The following is a 17172-nucleotide window of genomic DNA, read 5'->3' as shown; positions in this document are numbered from 1 at the left end:
AAAAATCTGTTCTACCCAGCAAACACAGAACGTTCCCCGAAGATTAGTTTTTTTTTTTTTTTTTTTTTTTTTTTTTAGAACCAAGAAATAAACTTGTTGGAACGTTATAATATAATAACTTTAGTTTAAACTCCGCATGACTTTAAAGTCTAAATGGAATTTATTTACTTTACTAGCTCACATTAATAGTCTTGATGTGAACAATTAATTCCTGCAAGTTAAACCGTTGAAAAAAAACACAGTTCGTCTTGGTCATTTTTAATTAAAATCTGAACATTTTCTTCCGACTGGGAATAGCATTACATCTTTGATGACGTCAGTTTGACGGAAAAGTTTCCCGAATGGGAAAGTTCTGGGAATGTTATCCTAATGTTAGGGGAATGTTAGATTAATGTTAGAATAACCTTCTACAAACCAAAAACTAATGTTCTATCTGTGTTAAGAAAACTTTCCTGGCTAACCAAAAACAAACCATAAAACATAATTCTGGCAACCAAAAACTGACGTTCTGGGAACGTTATAATAACTTTGGTTTAACGTTAGAATAATATTTTGCGAACCAAAAACTGATGTTCTGGGAACGTTATAATAACTTTAGTTTATCGTTAGAATAACATTTTGCGAACCAAAAACTGATGTTCTGAAACGTTATAAGTACTTTATATTCCCAAAACTTTCCTGGCTAACCAAAAACAAACCATAAAACATAATTCTGGCAACCAAAAACTGACGTTCTGGGAACGTTATAATAACTTTGGTTTAACGTTAGAATAATATTTTGCGAACCAAAAACTGATGTTCTGGGAACGTTATAATAACTTTAGTTTATCGTTAGAATAACATTTTGCGAACCAAAAACTGATGTTCTGAAACGTTATAAGTACTTTATATTCCCAAAACTTTCCTGGCTAACCAAAAACAAACCATAAAAAATTACATTCTGGCCATCAAAATTTGTTAGCTTGGTAGTGTGTCATTAACTGTATAATCAACGATGCTATGTTATTAATCTAAAACTTTACGTTTTTATCAGTATATATAAATAAAATAAAGATTTTGGTTCAGCGTGTATTGTTTCTTTAAGATACTGAACTGTTTTATGTAGTGTCCTAATGCATTTTATTTACTGTCACTTTAATGGGTAAATGTTTCTCATGAGAGGTTCCGAATGGGTTTGCTGCAGATTATATCACACATTTGTTGTAGTTGGCTCACACTCGTTTTAAACTATTAACGAATAAAGGCTGAGGTCCATTCAGCCCGATCTGTGACTGACATGAAGAACAAAATGGCGTCCTTCCCTCCAGTGTGAGGAGAACAGGATCTTTCCCTCAGAATCAACAGAAGAAACAATAAACTCATGGATGTCCACGTCATATATCTAATAACATATGATAATCACTAGGAAATCACCGTCGTTCTGTGTTATTTTTGTTCATATTTGCCCAAACATTTTTTTTTTCAAGAAAAGACACTGTGCACGAATGCGCGTGCATGTTTCCCTGTCTCCCTGGTCTCGCGCATGACGTCACCCGCTCTGGCCAATCGCGGCGGAGCGCGGAGTGAGGACGCCCCGCTCGTGACCGCGCACGCCGCGCCTGTTTTTAATCGGGGGCGCGGACGTGCGCGCCCCCGCTGAGTCTTTTGTGTGGCGGCGTCGAGAGAAGCGCAAACACAATAACCATGGCCGACGAGAAACCCAAGGTGAGTGGCGTTTAGAACGGAAGAGATCGTTTATCATCGGGTACAGTTCAAGGCGTCTGACGGGTTGCGAAAACACGGAAGAACGCGGATGGTTTGATTTTTAATGTGAAATATCGCGCGTAGCGGATAAATACTGTAACTGCCGCCTCAAAAACACCGGAAGAAGACGCGTGAACGCGCATGCCGAGCTCACAGCGCGCGCGACACACGGACGCATTCAAATAAAACATAAGAAGGAGAAAACACGGTAAAACGACTTAATATCGCGCGTATGTTGCTGATAGAAACGCGTCACGTGCAAGCTCTGATGGAAACATATTTTCTGTTTATGATGTGAGTCGGATGCTCATATTTGCATCCATTCATCACGTGCAACCACAGCAGCTCATGCACGGCACTGCTAATAACACCCAAACCCACTAAAACCACCATGAAGATGAACATGCACGTGTTTGTTTATTACTGCTTAGGATTTTCAAACCATCTAACAATCCCATGTATCCATTTTGGTCAGGTCAGGTCGGACAGCATTCATATCCATTATGAAAATTACAGTTTAATCGTAAGACCACGTGGTTTTGTGTATCTCAGATAGCTAGAGGACAAAAATAGTGTTTGTACTGACCAAAAGAGTGTTATGTTAGCTTATGGCTTTCTCTGTCCATGTTAATTATTGCATGAATTCACAATCTGTTTTAATCATCAATCTACGAACAGCACTCCTGTTGATAAATCATAGATGACTGAGCCATTTTTTTGAATAGTACAGTATTTTTGAAACGGACATACAACATACTCTTACAATACATTCTTTAAAAAAACGAATACATAAAAATATGAATAAAGAAATTGTCATTGTCCAAGAGCACAGATTGAGCCTGATTCAAGACATTTCTGTTAAACAAAAAGTCAAGCTTCATTGTTCTTTACCTTCCCAATAATTGTAACTATTCTATTTAATGCATTTTATGTTTCCCACTGATACTTCCAAACTAGCAACTAATAAAATGTCCATGAATAATTACATTCAGTGATGGCAAATGAGATGTGTGCATAAAATATGCAAGGAAGAATGATGTAATATCTCATTTAACTTTTATGTATGTACATTTTGTTTTTGTTTTCTCAGGAGGGGGTAAAGACGGAGAACAACGACCACATCAACCTGAAGGTGGCGGGACAGGACGGGTCAGTGGTCCAATTTAAAATTAAGAGACACACACCCCTCAGCAAGCTCATGAAGGCCTACTGTGAGAGACAGGTAAGGTCACGGCCGGCCGGCCTGCCACACACACACACACACACACACACACACACACACACACAATATCTCTTCTGTGAGCTCGTATCAGCTACAAGACCAAAAACGTACCGTCCCAACAGCATTTTGTAGTCCTGGCTACACATATTAGAGTTTGTGTTAAAAATACAGAGCTATTTTAAACAAGCTCATCGTAATTTCTTTACTTTTGTTCTAAAGAAATACAGTAGCGTTTGCCTTGTTTGTCAACGCAAGAATAACAAAAATGCAGTGCAAATATTATAACAGTTAGATATTGTTAACTGCATTTTTGTTGTTAGTTAAATTGCATTTATTATTAGGGATGCAACGATTCACTCAACTCTCGATTCACAATTTAATTTTTTTACAAAATGAGATTTAAGACAAATTATAAATTAAATGTGTCCTTTTATTATTGCTTGGACAAAATACGGTACATTTCTTTGTGAAATTGATTAATAATATACTAATATAGCGCATCCATATTATTGGTGTTTTGTTGGTATATGCCGAGTTTCCACCGCAGGAACTTTACCCTGGAACTAGGGACTTTGGCCTGGTACTCGGTGTGTTTCCACCGCAGGAACCAGGAACTAAATAAAGTTCCCGGTAAAAAAATGCCCCTCAGAAAGTCCCTGTTGGTGAGGTTGTACTTTTTCAAAGTTCCGGAACTTTCGGGGGCGGAACTTGGGCGCTAAACATCCTGATTGGTTGAGTTCATGCAGCATTGGTTGGGTTCAACCACCATTTATTCGGATCATTTTCAAAATATTACTGTTATTATGTCATGAAATGTAATTTTAAAAGTATTTCAGGCGAGAATGTAGTTGTTTAAAACTCAAATCTGTGGTTTATTTATAAAGACAGCACCTATTTAAAAATGTGTTTCGCCGATCTCAGAGACGGTCAGCTCGACGCGACCAGCGAGAGCTCAGTGCGCATGTATCCGCTGAGAAGCAGCCTCACCTCGGCTAGACCTTCTGATATGTGCTGCTGGCTCTGATGTCTCTTTAGTGGTTAAACATTAAATATAATTCAGCTGCGGGGTAAATCTAACAGGTTTTCTTTGGTCTGTATTCAATTTATCTATATGTTAAAATGAAAATAAAAAAGGCAAATTTATATAATATTTCGTTTCATTGTAATGGCTGTATAAACTCATATCCCTGAACTAAGTACATTTCTGCAGCTGTTATTATGTTTAAATGAAAACAAAAAGGAGGCAGTGGTATTTGATATCCTATTTCCTTTTATTGTAAATATACAGAGAGGAAAATTGCAGTAGCCAAAGCGAGCTGACTGATGTTATCAAGTACGCTGCTGTTTGCAGAATTACCGGACCTGTGTCATCGCGGACATCACACTCCCGAGTTGAATGCACAAAGTCTGAACTACCGAGGATGCAAGTCCAAAATCAGCGTACTTTGTATTGAGAAATGCTCGCAGACCTACGTCGCCGGTCTATTTGCCTAATCTTCCCTGTACTTTACACCGCGGTAGAAACGCAGAAAGCAACAGGTCTGGGAGGAAAGCGTTTCTTTGGTTACTGCTGTAAACAAAGCACTTATGAACACTGCAGCAGGTGGAGCTTAAAGAGTTTCCTTGGTTACCGCTGTAAACAAAGCACTTATGAACACTGCAGCAGGTGGAGCTTAAAGCGTTTCCTTGGTTACCGCTGTAAACAAAGCACTTATGAACACTGCAGCAGGTGGAGCTTAAAGCGTTTCCTTGGTTACCGCTGTAAACAAAGCACTTATGAACACTGCAGCAGGTGGAGCTTAAAGCGTTTCCTTGGTTACCGCTGTAAACAAAGCACTTATAAACACTGCAGCAGGTGGAGCTTAAAGCGTTTCCTTGGTTACCGCTGTAAATAAAGCACTTATTAACACTGCAGCAGGTGGAGCTTAAAGCGTTTCCTTGGTTACCACTGTAAACAAAGCACTTATAAACACTGCAGCAGGTGGAGCTTAAAGCGTTTCCTTGGTTACTGCTGTAAACAAAGCACTTATAAACACTGCAGCAGGTGGAGCTTAAAGCGTTTCCTTGGTTACCGCTGTAAATAAATCACTTATCAACTTTAATATGCATTATACAGAGGCAAGATAAAAAGAAAAAATACCATCTAAACTTTTCTAAAGACAGTAAGTTCCTCCAGACATACATTCATATAAACTTCTACACCTAAATGATTCACTATTTGTTTAGCATCTCAACCGATTTGAATCATCACATATTTGAACTGATTTTTCAACCTGCTCACGGTTAATCGTTACATCCATATTTATTATTATACATATTAGCATATTAAAAAAATTTGTGTAAAAAATATTAGGGCTGTGCAAAAAAAATGAATGCTATTTTCATGCGTATCTCGTCAGTAAAGACGCCCCTGTAATTAGAAGTATATGTCCAGCACGTGCGTTCAGATCAGGGTTGCCAGGTTTTCACAACAAATCCTGCCCAGTTGCTTCTCAAAACTATTCGAAACGCATTTCCATGAGGTTCCCCGATAAAAATTGCTTCCCGGGATTAAAAAATATACGTTTTTTGGCAGAGTTGCCTTGGTAAAATTCGCATTTTAGGGGCTAAATATCACGTTATTAGTATTGTCGCTTCGACCTGCGGACATGAAAATCAACCACTGGTTGGCGTTTACTACACAGAGCCGTAATTGACTGACAATCTACACAAGATCGATTTTAAAATCGCAGGCGATTCTCTGTTAATTTTGAAAGCGATTGTGTTAGTTGTCGGTAGACTACGGATCTGTGTAGTAAAAAGTGAAGTGACATTCAGCCAAGTATGGTGACCCATACTCAGAATTCGTGCTCTGCATTTAACCCATCCAAAGTGCACACACAGAGCAGTGAACACACACACACACACTGTGAACACACACCCGGAGCAGTGGGCAGCCATTTATGCTGCGACGCCCGGGGAGCAGATGGGGTTCAGTGTCTTGCTCAAGGGCACCTAAGTTGTGGTATTGCCAGCCCGAGATTCAAACCCACAACCCTAGGGTTTGGATTCAAACTCTCTAACCACTAGGCCACGACTTGCGTAAATTCTGCTCCACTTGAACCAGTGTTGCCAAGTCTGCGATTGTTTTTCATGTCTGTGGTTTGAAGCAACCCCAATACCAATAACGTGATATTTAGCCCCTAAAATGCAAATTTTACCAAGGCAACCCTTCCAAAAAACTTATATTTTAACCCTGGGAAGCAATTTTTATCGGGGAACTTCTTGGAAACGCGCTTGGGCTAGTTTTGGACTAGTTTTGAGAAGCAACTGCCCAGGATTGTTGTGGACACACCAAACCTTGCATACAAATACAGCACAACAAATAAACCAATCTCAATACAATTTTATAGGAAAAAGAAAACAACAACAAAACTATATTTGTAAACTATAAATTACACATTTTACACATTTATGCATTTAGCAGACACTTTTATCCAAAGCGACTTATATTGCATTTAGGCTATACATTTTTTTTTTACCAGCTATACATACATAATATATGTATAAATTATATGTAATTTATACAGAAACGAACTGGCAGTGTCTCTCAAATAATTTTTTTTAAGCTAAATGTTTCCAGATGTTGTCAAAAGCCTGTAGCTAATTCTTTGCTCTCATGGTATTGCCCTACGGATCTGAATTTACCAAGATTTTATGTTTAATTTCTTTTATATTTCCAGTTTTGGAAAATATTTCACTACCACAAAACAGTTCAACAGTGGCTCAACATAGATTGAGGATGCACTCAAAAGTGAAATGTCACCTAGGAGGCATAATTGCTCTAATAAAGCAATGGGACTTTATAAACATGCACTTATTAGCATGAACCTCCCGTTTTTACATCCAGGCGTTCCTTGACCTCCTTTCCAAGGTTTCTGTAGGTCTTAAAAGTCTCATTTCACCATTTCACAAATTAAGACCCTAAAACAGAGCAGAAAGTCTTAAATTGATAAAGTTGTGGCATTAAATGTTGCACACACTGCAAATAATGAACATCAAACTCTAAACATCCTTAAATCAAGATGCAAAATGAGGATATGAAGTCTTGTTTATAATTAAAATGAGCAAATATCGTTCAGTGCGGAATTAAAATTAGTTTTACTTTTGAGTTAAGTACCTTTTTTTTGGCAGGCTTTTTTTTTTTAATAATAAGCTCATTTTGCATAGAATTGCACAGAAATCAAGGTTTCGGGGAATAATAATATTCTTTCAAATGAAAGAACACGGTGTTCAAATCTTTTGATTTGATTGTTACCTAGACATTTGTTTGCATATTTGTGTACTTTCTACACATTGCAAGAAGAAGAATGACTGATATTTGCTAGATAATGTCGTGGAGAAACATCCTGACCTCGCTGTCAGTGTAACAGAAATCAAAGACACAGTATGAAGCAGAGTGTGAAAGGGTTGCAGGAGTGCTCTGGCCGCAAGACGCTAACGAAAGCTCTTCGTTCTGATCAATAAACACTCACGCATCCATCTATTTGCTGGCTTTATCACACCCTCATGTCCAAGTCAAGGTTTCTTCCATGCGAGAGAGGGTAAGAGAGAGAACAATGACTCTAATGTTCACAAAGAGAGAGACGCTAGATCACTACTGAGATCACATTGAGCTCATCAGAAGTGTCCAGGCTTTATGAAGCTGTAAACACAGCAGGTGAAGACGCCTGATCTGTAGGTCACTCGCATGTTTCCTGGCGGAGGAGGAGGGGTTAATCTCATCGTGGGGCAGAAGTAGGACAGCGTTTGCTGGAAGGAAGTGTCCCGGCCCTGAGGTTCATGTTCATTCAGACGTCAGGAAATCCTTGTCAGCAGCGGAAAATAAATATGAAGGCTGATCAGTCATCTTTATCTCAGACTTTGAGTTCCCTTGAAGGGGTGGGACGTCCGAGATGATGTCGGATACTGTGGAGACCTTCAGATTAGCATTTTAAGAGACTGATTTACAAATCGATTCGTTAAAAAGGACCGGTCTAATTGATTAATTCGTTCAGGATTCAGGATTTATTCAGTTTTCAGTAGAGTTCGCCAACTAAAACTATTAAAAAAAAAAATGTTAAGTGAAATAAAGCTAAAATATAAATATTAGATGACAAACTTTAATTTAGTTCTTAAGGCAACATTTCTAATTTTGATTTAGTTTTAAGTTGAAGCAGTAAAATACTAATAAAAAATATAACAGTATATAAATAATAGTAAACCCTAAATAGTAATCATTTGAACGAAATTACAAAAATTTAGCTAAATATATATATATATATATATATATATATAAATGTTAGGCCAAAACATTAATAAAAACTACAGCAAAAATAAAAAAATATATATTAATGTCGTTCGAGACTGAGTTGCCAATTGATTAATTAAAAACAATCAGACTGATTGATTAATTCATTCGGAATTTATTTGTTTTCCTGTTTTTAGCTGGCTTTGTTTACTAAAACTATTAAATTAGATTGTGAATCCCAAACCTCAATAAAGCTGTAGCAGTATATCAATAGTAGTATAATAACAGCAGTGAGTGTTGATGTGCTTGACTCTCCAGGGACTGACGATGAGGCAGATTCGATTCCGGTTTGACGGACAGCCGATTAACGAGACAGACACGCCCGCACAGGTATGACATCACTGACTCTCACTGGGTCTAACAGTGACATCACTCTGTACAGGTGTGTGTGTGTGTGTTAAACCGGATGGACTTCAAAGTCAACCCTGTTTAATGTAAAGTAAAAGACAAAGCTTGCAAAACCTGTTTGTGAATATCCAGGTCATTAAAAAAATGACTAATGGCATTGTTAGAAACATTAAGAGAATGAAGCTTAATTGCATTGTGACATTATTTTCATAATTATGTCAATTACTGCAATGAAAATATATATATATATATTTATATATATATGTATTTTCTGTAAAGCTGCTTTAAAACAACATCTTTGTATGCAATTGTTTATATTTCATTATAATGTATTTGTACAGGTATATGAATGTGTAGAGAATTACTGCATATATTGTTTCTTGTACTGCCTTTAATTTATCGTCATTTTTTATTTATGGTAATAAAAAGATATGTTAAAACGTGTATTTGCCAAATTAGTGTAACATGCAAAATGAGTATAATATAATAATCAGAATCCAGTTTGTATTGACAGAATCCAGTTTGTATTGTCGTTGATAAATTAGGCAAATTAAGCAATCACTTTTTATTCATCCAGTCAGCTTAATAATTTTCTCGGTGATGATTGGAAGCTAAAAGCATGTCAGGTTGACTTCAACGCTTTTGTTTCGTTTAGAAAGAGCGGGTGTCGTGTGTGCTCTCAGATGAACGTTTAGGGAAGAAGAAAAGTGTTTTTTTCCACACATAATAGATCTTATCTGAATGAATCTGGCTTGACGGCATTGCACTGTGATCACATGTGACTCACGTAACCTCACATGGCTTGTGTTCATTAATAACAGTGAATAATAAATGACCTCGTCTTGTTCTCCTGCAGTTGGAGATGGAGGATGAAGACACAATTGATGTTTTCCAGCAACAGACAGGAGGACACATCTGAATGACCGTCTCTCTCTCTCTCTCTCCGCTCCTCATGGTTATCTATAACTGCTGTTGTATAGTGTTTTCAGTTCATCATGTTTTTCTTTCGTTTTGTACATAAAGGGTTTCTGCTACAGTAATTATTACATTGGGATTTTTAATTGGTGTAAAATCTGACATGTTAAGCCAGAGTCTTCTAAAGCATCATCTGTGTATAGACCAACTAATACATGTTTCCCCTTAAGAGTCACTGAGGATGCCAGACGTGTGGGTTTTGTTCTGGCTCGGATCTGAGCTCACAGTCTTTTTTGAGAAATGATAAAGAAATCTTCTGCTCTGTTATACTTCACGCAGACAAACCTGCAATTCGGATCGACTTTCTGTTTTCCATTCAGACAAATTGGTTTTACGACTTTTTATTGTAGTGGTCACGTAAAGTGCAAGTCTTGTGTTAAACAGGCTTTATCTCGAGTACGTTCAAGCGAAGTCCTGTTTCAGACAAGTCCAGCATCTGTCTGTATTGTCTAATCTCTTGTTGAAATAAAATATTCTCTTTTTATCAAGCTGTCAGTGTGTTTTAGTCACTGCGCTCAATCTTTAAATTGTTTTTGCATTCTGAATAATTGTTTTGTGCATAATTTTAGCAATGATTCTTGAAGCAAAGTATCATTAGATGTAATTCTAGATTATTAAAAATCCGTTGTAGTTTGAATGAATAAAAATATGATTTAAATTTTCACTAAAATTGCATGATATGTGTATTTCAGTCTATTAACTTTAAGAAACTTTAAGGTATTTTAAAATATTGGAATAAAAGAGCAAGTTTCAATTTGCATAACACGTCGATTATCCTACGGCTGTTTTTGCAGTAAGCCACACATCACATAAACCTATAGTGTGAATGATGGCCAGTGCTCCAATCAAACGCCAGGGACCGCTGGCCTCCGTCCAATCAGGTCGCGCGTCGCACCGGTGGGCGGGGCTTCGTGGGCTGGTCTAAAGCGCCGCTCCGCTGTGCTCGGGTTTCAGCTGGTCCGGGTGGAGCCCATGCGGGAGAAAGGATTTAGACGAATTCAGTCCTGCTGAAGGGTTTCTAACGCGGCTTAGCGAGCACATTACCCGCTCAACATGACTACGACGACCACTTTCCAAGGCATGGAGCCTGGCGCCAAAAACAGCTCCAGGTAAGTGTTTTTAAAAGGGTTTGTTGAGATCCGAAGGAAGACAAAAGAAGAGGAGCTCAGAGCTGGAGGTGATGATGATGATGATGATGATGATGATGATGGATGGATTCCTCCACCAATACATGAACGCAAATGAAGCTTAACAACCTGAATATTTAATGGGTTTGGATTGATTCACGTTTTCATTTGGTCTGAATGAACCCAGACTGTCTGTCACCATCATCATCATCCTCTTCCTCCTGGCCATGAAGACCCATCCACCCTTATAATGATCTGAGATTCACTCCAGGCTCATTGTATGCAGGTTTGATGTGATGTCTGGTGTTTTGATGTGGATGGTGCCCAAACTTCACCCAGCCTAAAGGAATGGGGCTGGCAGGCTTCCACTGCCCTCTCAAACTGGGTGATTTGCTTTAAAGTTTATCTGCATTGTGTTTCATCAATACATGTTTTCTCTGCTGCTTATATTGTTATCCGTTTAATCCCAGTCATCTGACAGTTTGGTGTAACCTCCAGCTCTGGCCCAAAAATACCCGCTCCATTGTCCTTAAAAGGTTTCTGATAGTAGGGTTGGAACAGATGCATTGAATTTCGTCCAGCCAGCCAGTGGAAGGTTTGCACGTCTGGCCAAAGGACTTTGGGATGCAAACTAACTGATTTTTTTTTTAGGTGTGTTTGTGTATCCAGAAATGATATGGTCTGTAACTTTCAAGGGAGGGATGGAAAAGCATTCAGACATTTGCATGTCAGAAATGTTGCTTTGGCTTTTGTTTCCGCCTGATGCACACATCTTAAATGAGGATTATGGCATCGTCTGGTATATTAATCCTAATATCAGACATCCTGGCTTTGGGTCTTGCTGCAACATGTTGCCTCCCTCACCACCTTTGATTCTCGTTCCCCTGTCATTTCCCCCAGTTTTAGTCGTTAAATCCTGCGTGTCTGGGGTTCCCCTCAGTGGAAAGGACAGAAATGTAGGTCAAGCCGAGAGCAGGCATGTTTATTGGTCACTTGGACTGATTTAGTGATGTTTTCAGCATGCATCTTGGGCTTGAGGAGGGGTTTTTAATGCCATGTGTCTCCCGTGTCGGTTGGGTGGGGTCTCGAGCGAATGGCCTTCTTCTCTAATAAAGTCTCTTGATCTGATCCCAAGCTTTAGTCTGGTTAAGGCATTAGCTGTTTAACCAGTCCATCCAGACGGCACTGGTTGGTTTTATAATCGCCACACCGTCAATTCCTTTGACAAAAGGAGCAGAAAGTTGTGTTGGGATGGAGGTGACCCTGACAGCTGCCGGCGGGTGTCAGCTGGTCTCGTTCTGCGCCGATGGAGGGAGGGTGTTGAGATCAGCACTGGGCTTTTCAAAAGCATTGATTAGGGCTTCCCTCGACCACATCAGTCACAGGTCTGCTGCTCTTCACCCGGGGTTTGTCCACACTCACCCTCTGTCTTTTTAATGAATCAACATATGTGTTGAATCAAAACCATGCAGCACTGGAATAGCACTTGATGTGAGCAGATGAGCTCTGGTCTGGTCAGCTGTGTGTGTGTGTGTGTGTGTGGTGTCTTTCAGTTTAGGGGTGGGTGTTATGACTGAAGCTGAGTCACTTGATAGATCCATCGCAACATAGATATTTGTACAAAGTGGTGCATACTTTATTATACATGTGGCAATGCCTATTTTATTAGCTTAAATTGTAGAGCAATGCAAAGGTCATGGGTTCGATTCCCAGCATATGCATGAACTGATGAAGTCATAAAAGTGTCTGTCAAATGCACACATTAAAATGTATAAGGCCTATGTCTAATCAATGCTATTTTATTGAATATGCACAATGTTTTATGTGTGAAAGGGCATACATGCATGAAACATGCAACTAATTATATAATTTGACTTCATTGACTGTAAAGCATATGTTTTGGACTTTTCTGCTTTTAAATGATATTAGGCAAATATTTTATCCACAAACTTTACTTGTGGGCGTTTTTTTAAAAATGACTTCAGAATGGAAGACCTTATATAATTGCTAGATATTTTTATGTTAAGAAACACTACATTTTTGTATGTAATAGTCTTTATTGAAATGTTATTGTGCTGGTTTTGATTTATTACTCTGAGCTCGTCATGAAAATAGACTTTTGATATGAGCACACTATCAGAAGAAAGACTTAAATTTGCACATAAGTTGCATTCTAAACTTACGACATACCCTGCTTTGAATTTTTGTATGTTGCTTCCTCGATCTCACATGTAAAGCATGTAAAATGATCATTTCTACTGTTATCGAGAGTTTAAATCTCTACTGTTGACGTATTTGCATCGTTGCATGGTACAAGTCCTGCTGTGTTTCCTTCATGCGATATGTGCTGTTTATTTTAAGGTTGTGTAATTGATTTGTTGAGCGGCAATCTTCTGACCGTGTCTCGTAGGGTGTTGCGTCCCCCTGGCGGAGCCTCAAATATTTCCTTCGGCTCAGAAGAGGAGAAGCCTGTGCGCAAAAACAAGATGGCCTCCAGTATCTTTGCTGAACCTGATGACCCTCACGCCCACCGGAGGAACAACCCACCAGGTACAGAACACACACACACACACAGACATCTGGTTTAAATTCTGCTGCTGGTCAGGTCTGGGTTTGGTTAGATTTTAATGCTTGCATTATTTAAAACCAGCATGGCGTTAATGTCACCTTTATATGTTCAACAACTGTGACGATTTAACACAAATGTTTAATGTAAACGAGGAAATCAAGGACCTCATCTGTATAAAAGTATACACTAGTTTGGGATATATGTATATACGCACACACATATTTGAAAATCTCTTTTGCTGACCAATTCTGCATTTATTTGATTAAACAAGCAGAACTTTAAGCAGAAACATCTACATTTTACAGTGATGTCTTTCAAACCGGTTGTGCGTCTTTCTGTCGGCACACGGAGAGAACGTGACGTCTTGGTTTCACACATGTGTTTGCTCAGATAAGCAGCAGTGTGAACCCATGGAGCACGCACTGATTTTAGCTGGAGTTCAGTGTTTAAAACCTGCCTTTGAATGTTTTTTCATGGTTAATTTAGTTATCTGCCCTCACTATATTTGCTTTGTTCACAGACGACCACAAGTGTTTCAGCATGCCTTTGGCATGATGTCATTTCCTGGACAAATATCCTGACCGTCCAGTGATTCAGGAAGTGATTCATGGTGAAGGGAAGGATAGTGTGTGACGTCATGTTGAAACCCTTTCACACAGTGAAGGGAAATGTTGACTTATAAATACACCTGAACTTTATTTAATAATTTAAACCATGTCCCCAATGCCAGTGCTGTGTCTGTGCTCAAAGTAACATGTTAGTTTAGCAACACGTCAAACTCTCCTCTCCCATGTGCTTCACGTGCTGCTCCGAATCTGTCACTCATGAAGGATGTTCCCTCACAAGGCTCCTCTGTGTTTAGAGGTTCAGAGTTTGACAGCATCTTTATTTTCTGGAATAGAAATGTGTATTGTGTTGTGTCGCACGATTAGCCCTGCAGGAGCTGGTATCAGGATAATCTGAGCTTTGATTCAGCGCTAATGCTTCACTCGGCCAGGTGTCCTTCATATATCTGGTGATTCTCTCTAAAGACATTTCCCTGGCTCTCGTCTGAGATGTTGAATCCCGCCGCAGCGTTTGTTTTACAGCTGTTACTCCGAAAACAAGGCTCAAATTCAGTAGCAATCAAAAGACATGCATAAGCGGATCTAAGTGACCCAAAAAACTGAGTGCCTTTCAGAGATTTGATGCCATGATCTTCAGGTCTTGGAGATTGTGAGTGACTGACATGAATTCTGCATCATGACTTTAGGGAAAACTCTTGGGCTTTTTATGTGCATTATGCATGAGAGTAGGATCTGTGGATTTATAATGTGGGTTTGATTGAATGAGCCGACAGGAAGTTCAGCGAGACGTCAGAGGTGCCTGGCAGGATGTCTTTGTGATTGTCTTTTGTGTTTTGGAAGGGGTTTTAGTTATTTTTTTGTCAGCTAATGGAGTATAACAGTTGGCTCTGGAAGTTAAAATCCCATTACATTTTTCTCCATTATTGCAAGACAGCAAGGGTGAAAAGGGTACAAATGTAACAAATGATTATCATTATACTGTCCCCAGTTGAGTCATGGCGGTACATCTGAGACAATTATTTTGCATTACTGATATGTTATGTTTAAATAAGCGTATTTCTAATTGGATATGCACTCATTTGCAAACATTTCCAGAGAATTAATCTGAACACTGGATAAAGACAGGTTCAAAAGTCTAGTTTTATTTGCTGACATGTTAGAGAAGAGGTTTCTTTTTTTACTGAGGGGATTTTAATCACTTTTTTTATCACTCCATTTATCAGAAGAAAAAAACTAACAACAGCCAAAAAAAAAAAAAAATTTTATTGTGTTTTTTGGAATAAAAGGTTATATAAACATCTAAACAAACCCCTCAGTAAAACCCTTCAGAGTATAGATGGGAATAAAACGGGTAAATTTGGTGGAAGTGCTGTTGAAATGGAGAAACGGACAAATTTTTAGAAATGTAGTTTACATCTACAAATGTGAAAATTGTGCCGCAATAAAATCAAGCGAATGATGTATGAACAAACCCCTCAGTAAAAACCTTCAGAATATGGATGGGAATAAAACTGCTAGATTTGGTGTATGTAAGTGATACCGAAGTGGAGAAACAAACTTATGGCCTCTAAAGATATGTCATAATTGAAATCTACAGGCCAAAATTTAAAAGTGTAATAAAATAAGCACATTTTTGTTTTATGTTTTATTAATAGTCCATGACATCTCTTATAAAACAACTGTTTGTTGTTTTTTTTCAGTGCAAACTAAAAATAGCTCAATCCAAAGCCAATGTTTATTGGCGAGCATGTTGAAGAGAAGCCAATAGGCTGTCGATTCATTAAATAAGCTTTTTAGCCACAAAAGCAGTTTATCTAGCGTAGTGAAGCATCTCCACTGACGTCCGTTTAAAGAAGAAGCCTCTTGTCTCCTTGCCAGTGGACTGCAGCGTAATGCTTTTTTTTTTTTGCTAACCTTGAAGGATTGCCTTAAAGCGGCTTTGTTAATATTTTTTCCTGTCATAAACTCCTCTTCCCATAATCCTGCAGAATCACTGTTAACATGGAAACAGGAGTCCGTGTAAAATGGCTCAGTCGTGACCGGATGCTCCGTTAAAACTCTGGGAGTGATCAGTGATGTCACCGAGCCCGTCTCCCTATAATCCTAAAATACTTGTGCTTTGGAACATTTCTGAACATTCAGCCAGTTTGATTATTTAGCTATTTTATTTTGCACTGTTGGTTTTGATTCACATCATATACAGTGATTCATGTGTTGACTCTAAGTTTTGTACAGTCTTCACCCCCCCCCCCCCTTTTTTACACCGTAAAAAACAATAAGTTGAGTCAACTTAAAATACGTTGACGCTGCCGCCTTATTATTTTTTTTACGGTATGACGCAGTTGTTTCAACATGCATTTCTGAGCTGAAACAAGTTATATTTGTTTTATTAAATCTTTAGCTTCGTTGAGAACCAATTTATAAAAAAATTGCTAGGTCTACAAAAAAAAAAAAAAAAAACTTAAATCTCAATTACTTTTTACAGTGTAGTTTTGTTGTCATGCTTTCTATAAGTTTGTTCTTTCTTTCTTTTTATATTTAAAATTCCCCCCCATATTATTTTCTTTTCTTTTAAAAATTTTTTTTCTCATTTTCAACCATGTTTTTTAATAATTTTTCCGTTTCTTTATCCAATTCTAAGTGTGATGTGCATATTTATTTTCATATCTGCTCTGTGTCATGACTCTGAAACGTTAACTCTCTCCATCGTGAGAAGCCCGTCCTGAACACAGACTGCCGAAGGAGAGCGTTTGTTACCGTTGAGCTGGTTTGGCGTTTATAATCACTCCATTGACTCTCAATGGGATGCTGTTTTTTTTCTCCATCAAACCAAAAGCTCTTTGTGTCTTGTGTGTTGAGATGCAAACGGCTGCTGCTGTTGTTCTCTGACCTCTGACCTCAGGGTTGTGTCACTCAAACACTCCTCAAAGCCTCGAGGTGTGTGTGTGTGTGTGTGTGTGTGTGTGTGTGTAGTCTCATTCAGGTTGCCAGTGGCTGTCTTCCTCTCACATCACACAGACCTGTTGCAAATGTGTCTTATGTTTATTACAGCGTCTGATTCCAGAAAACAGCATGATGTTATTTAATGACTCAGATTGACTTCCAACATCAAGCGTTGACCCAACATTGAACCACAGTTGTTTATTCTACAAAATGACCTTAAAATCTTAGTCGTGAACATTTACCATGGACCAGCAACATGGGGAATATTTATGACATGATGATTGAATTGTAAATGCATGTAAACTCAAACAGCCAGAGTGATTTACCACCAGCCAAACACACAGAACAAA

The 17172-nt window shown here is 38.5% G+C and overlaps 2 protein-coding genes across 2 annotated transcripts in view; both read left to right on the top strand.

The window, feature by feature from the left end:
- The first annotated feature begins 1546 nt into the window (after positions 1 to 1546).
- LOC132149660 (small ubiquitin-related modifier 2) lies at positions 1547 to 10101 on the top strand. Its single transcript, XM_059559057.1, has 4 exons — positions 1547 to 1704; positions 2834 to 2965; positions 8553 to 8624; positions 9499 to 10101. Exons 1-4 carry the CDS (start codon positions 1684 to 1686, stop codon positions 9559 to 9561), a joined length of 288 nt encoding a protein of 95 aa, XP_059415040.1. The 5' UTR covers positions 1547 to 1683; the 3' UTR covers positions 9562 to 10101.
- A 455-nt stretch (positions 10102 to 10556) lies between these two features.
- Positions 10557 to 17172, top strand: part of LOC132149659 (jupiter microtubule associated homolog 1-like) — a 12870-nt gene continuing 6254 nt past the window's right edge. Inside the window, exons 1-2 of the mRNA XM_059559056.1 lie at positions 10557 to 10726; positions 13155 to 13294. Coding sequence (XP_059415039.1) covers positions 10671 to 10726; positions 13155 to 13294 — 196 coding nt within the window. The 5' untranslated portion in view covers positions 10557 to 10670. The remainder of the gene's footprint in view (positions 10727 to 13154; positions 13295 to 17172) is intronic.

The sequence above is a fragment of the Carassius carassius genome, chromosome 9, assembly GCF_963082965.1.
Source record: "Carassius carassius chromosome 9, fCarCar2.1, whole genome shotgun sequence".
Taxonomy (NCBI): domain Eukaryota; kingdom Metazoa; phylum Chordata; class Actinopteri; order Cypriniformes; family Cyprinidae; genus Carassius; species Carassius carassius.
This window is presented reverse-complemented; position numbering and strand designations above follow the sequence as displayed.

Excerpts from the sequence above, each read along its gene's own strand:
- LOC132149660 (XM_059559057.1), top strand. The coding sequence starts at position 1,684 with ATGGCCGACGAGAAACCCAAG. Across the intron at positions 2,966-8,552 it reads AGGCCTACTGTGAGAGACAG|GGACTGACGATGAGGCAGAT; the intron begins GTAAGGTCACGG and ends TTGACTCTCCAG. Across the intron at positions 8,625-9,498 it reads AGACAGACACGCCCGCACAG|TTGGAGATGGAGGATGAAGA; the intron begins GTATGACATCAC and ends GTTCTCCTGCAG.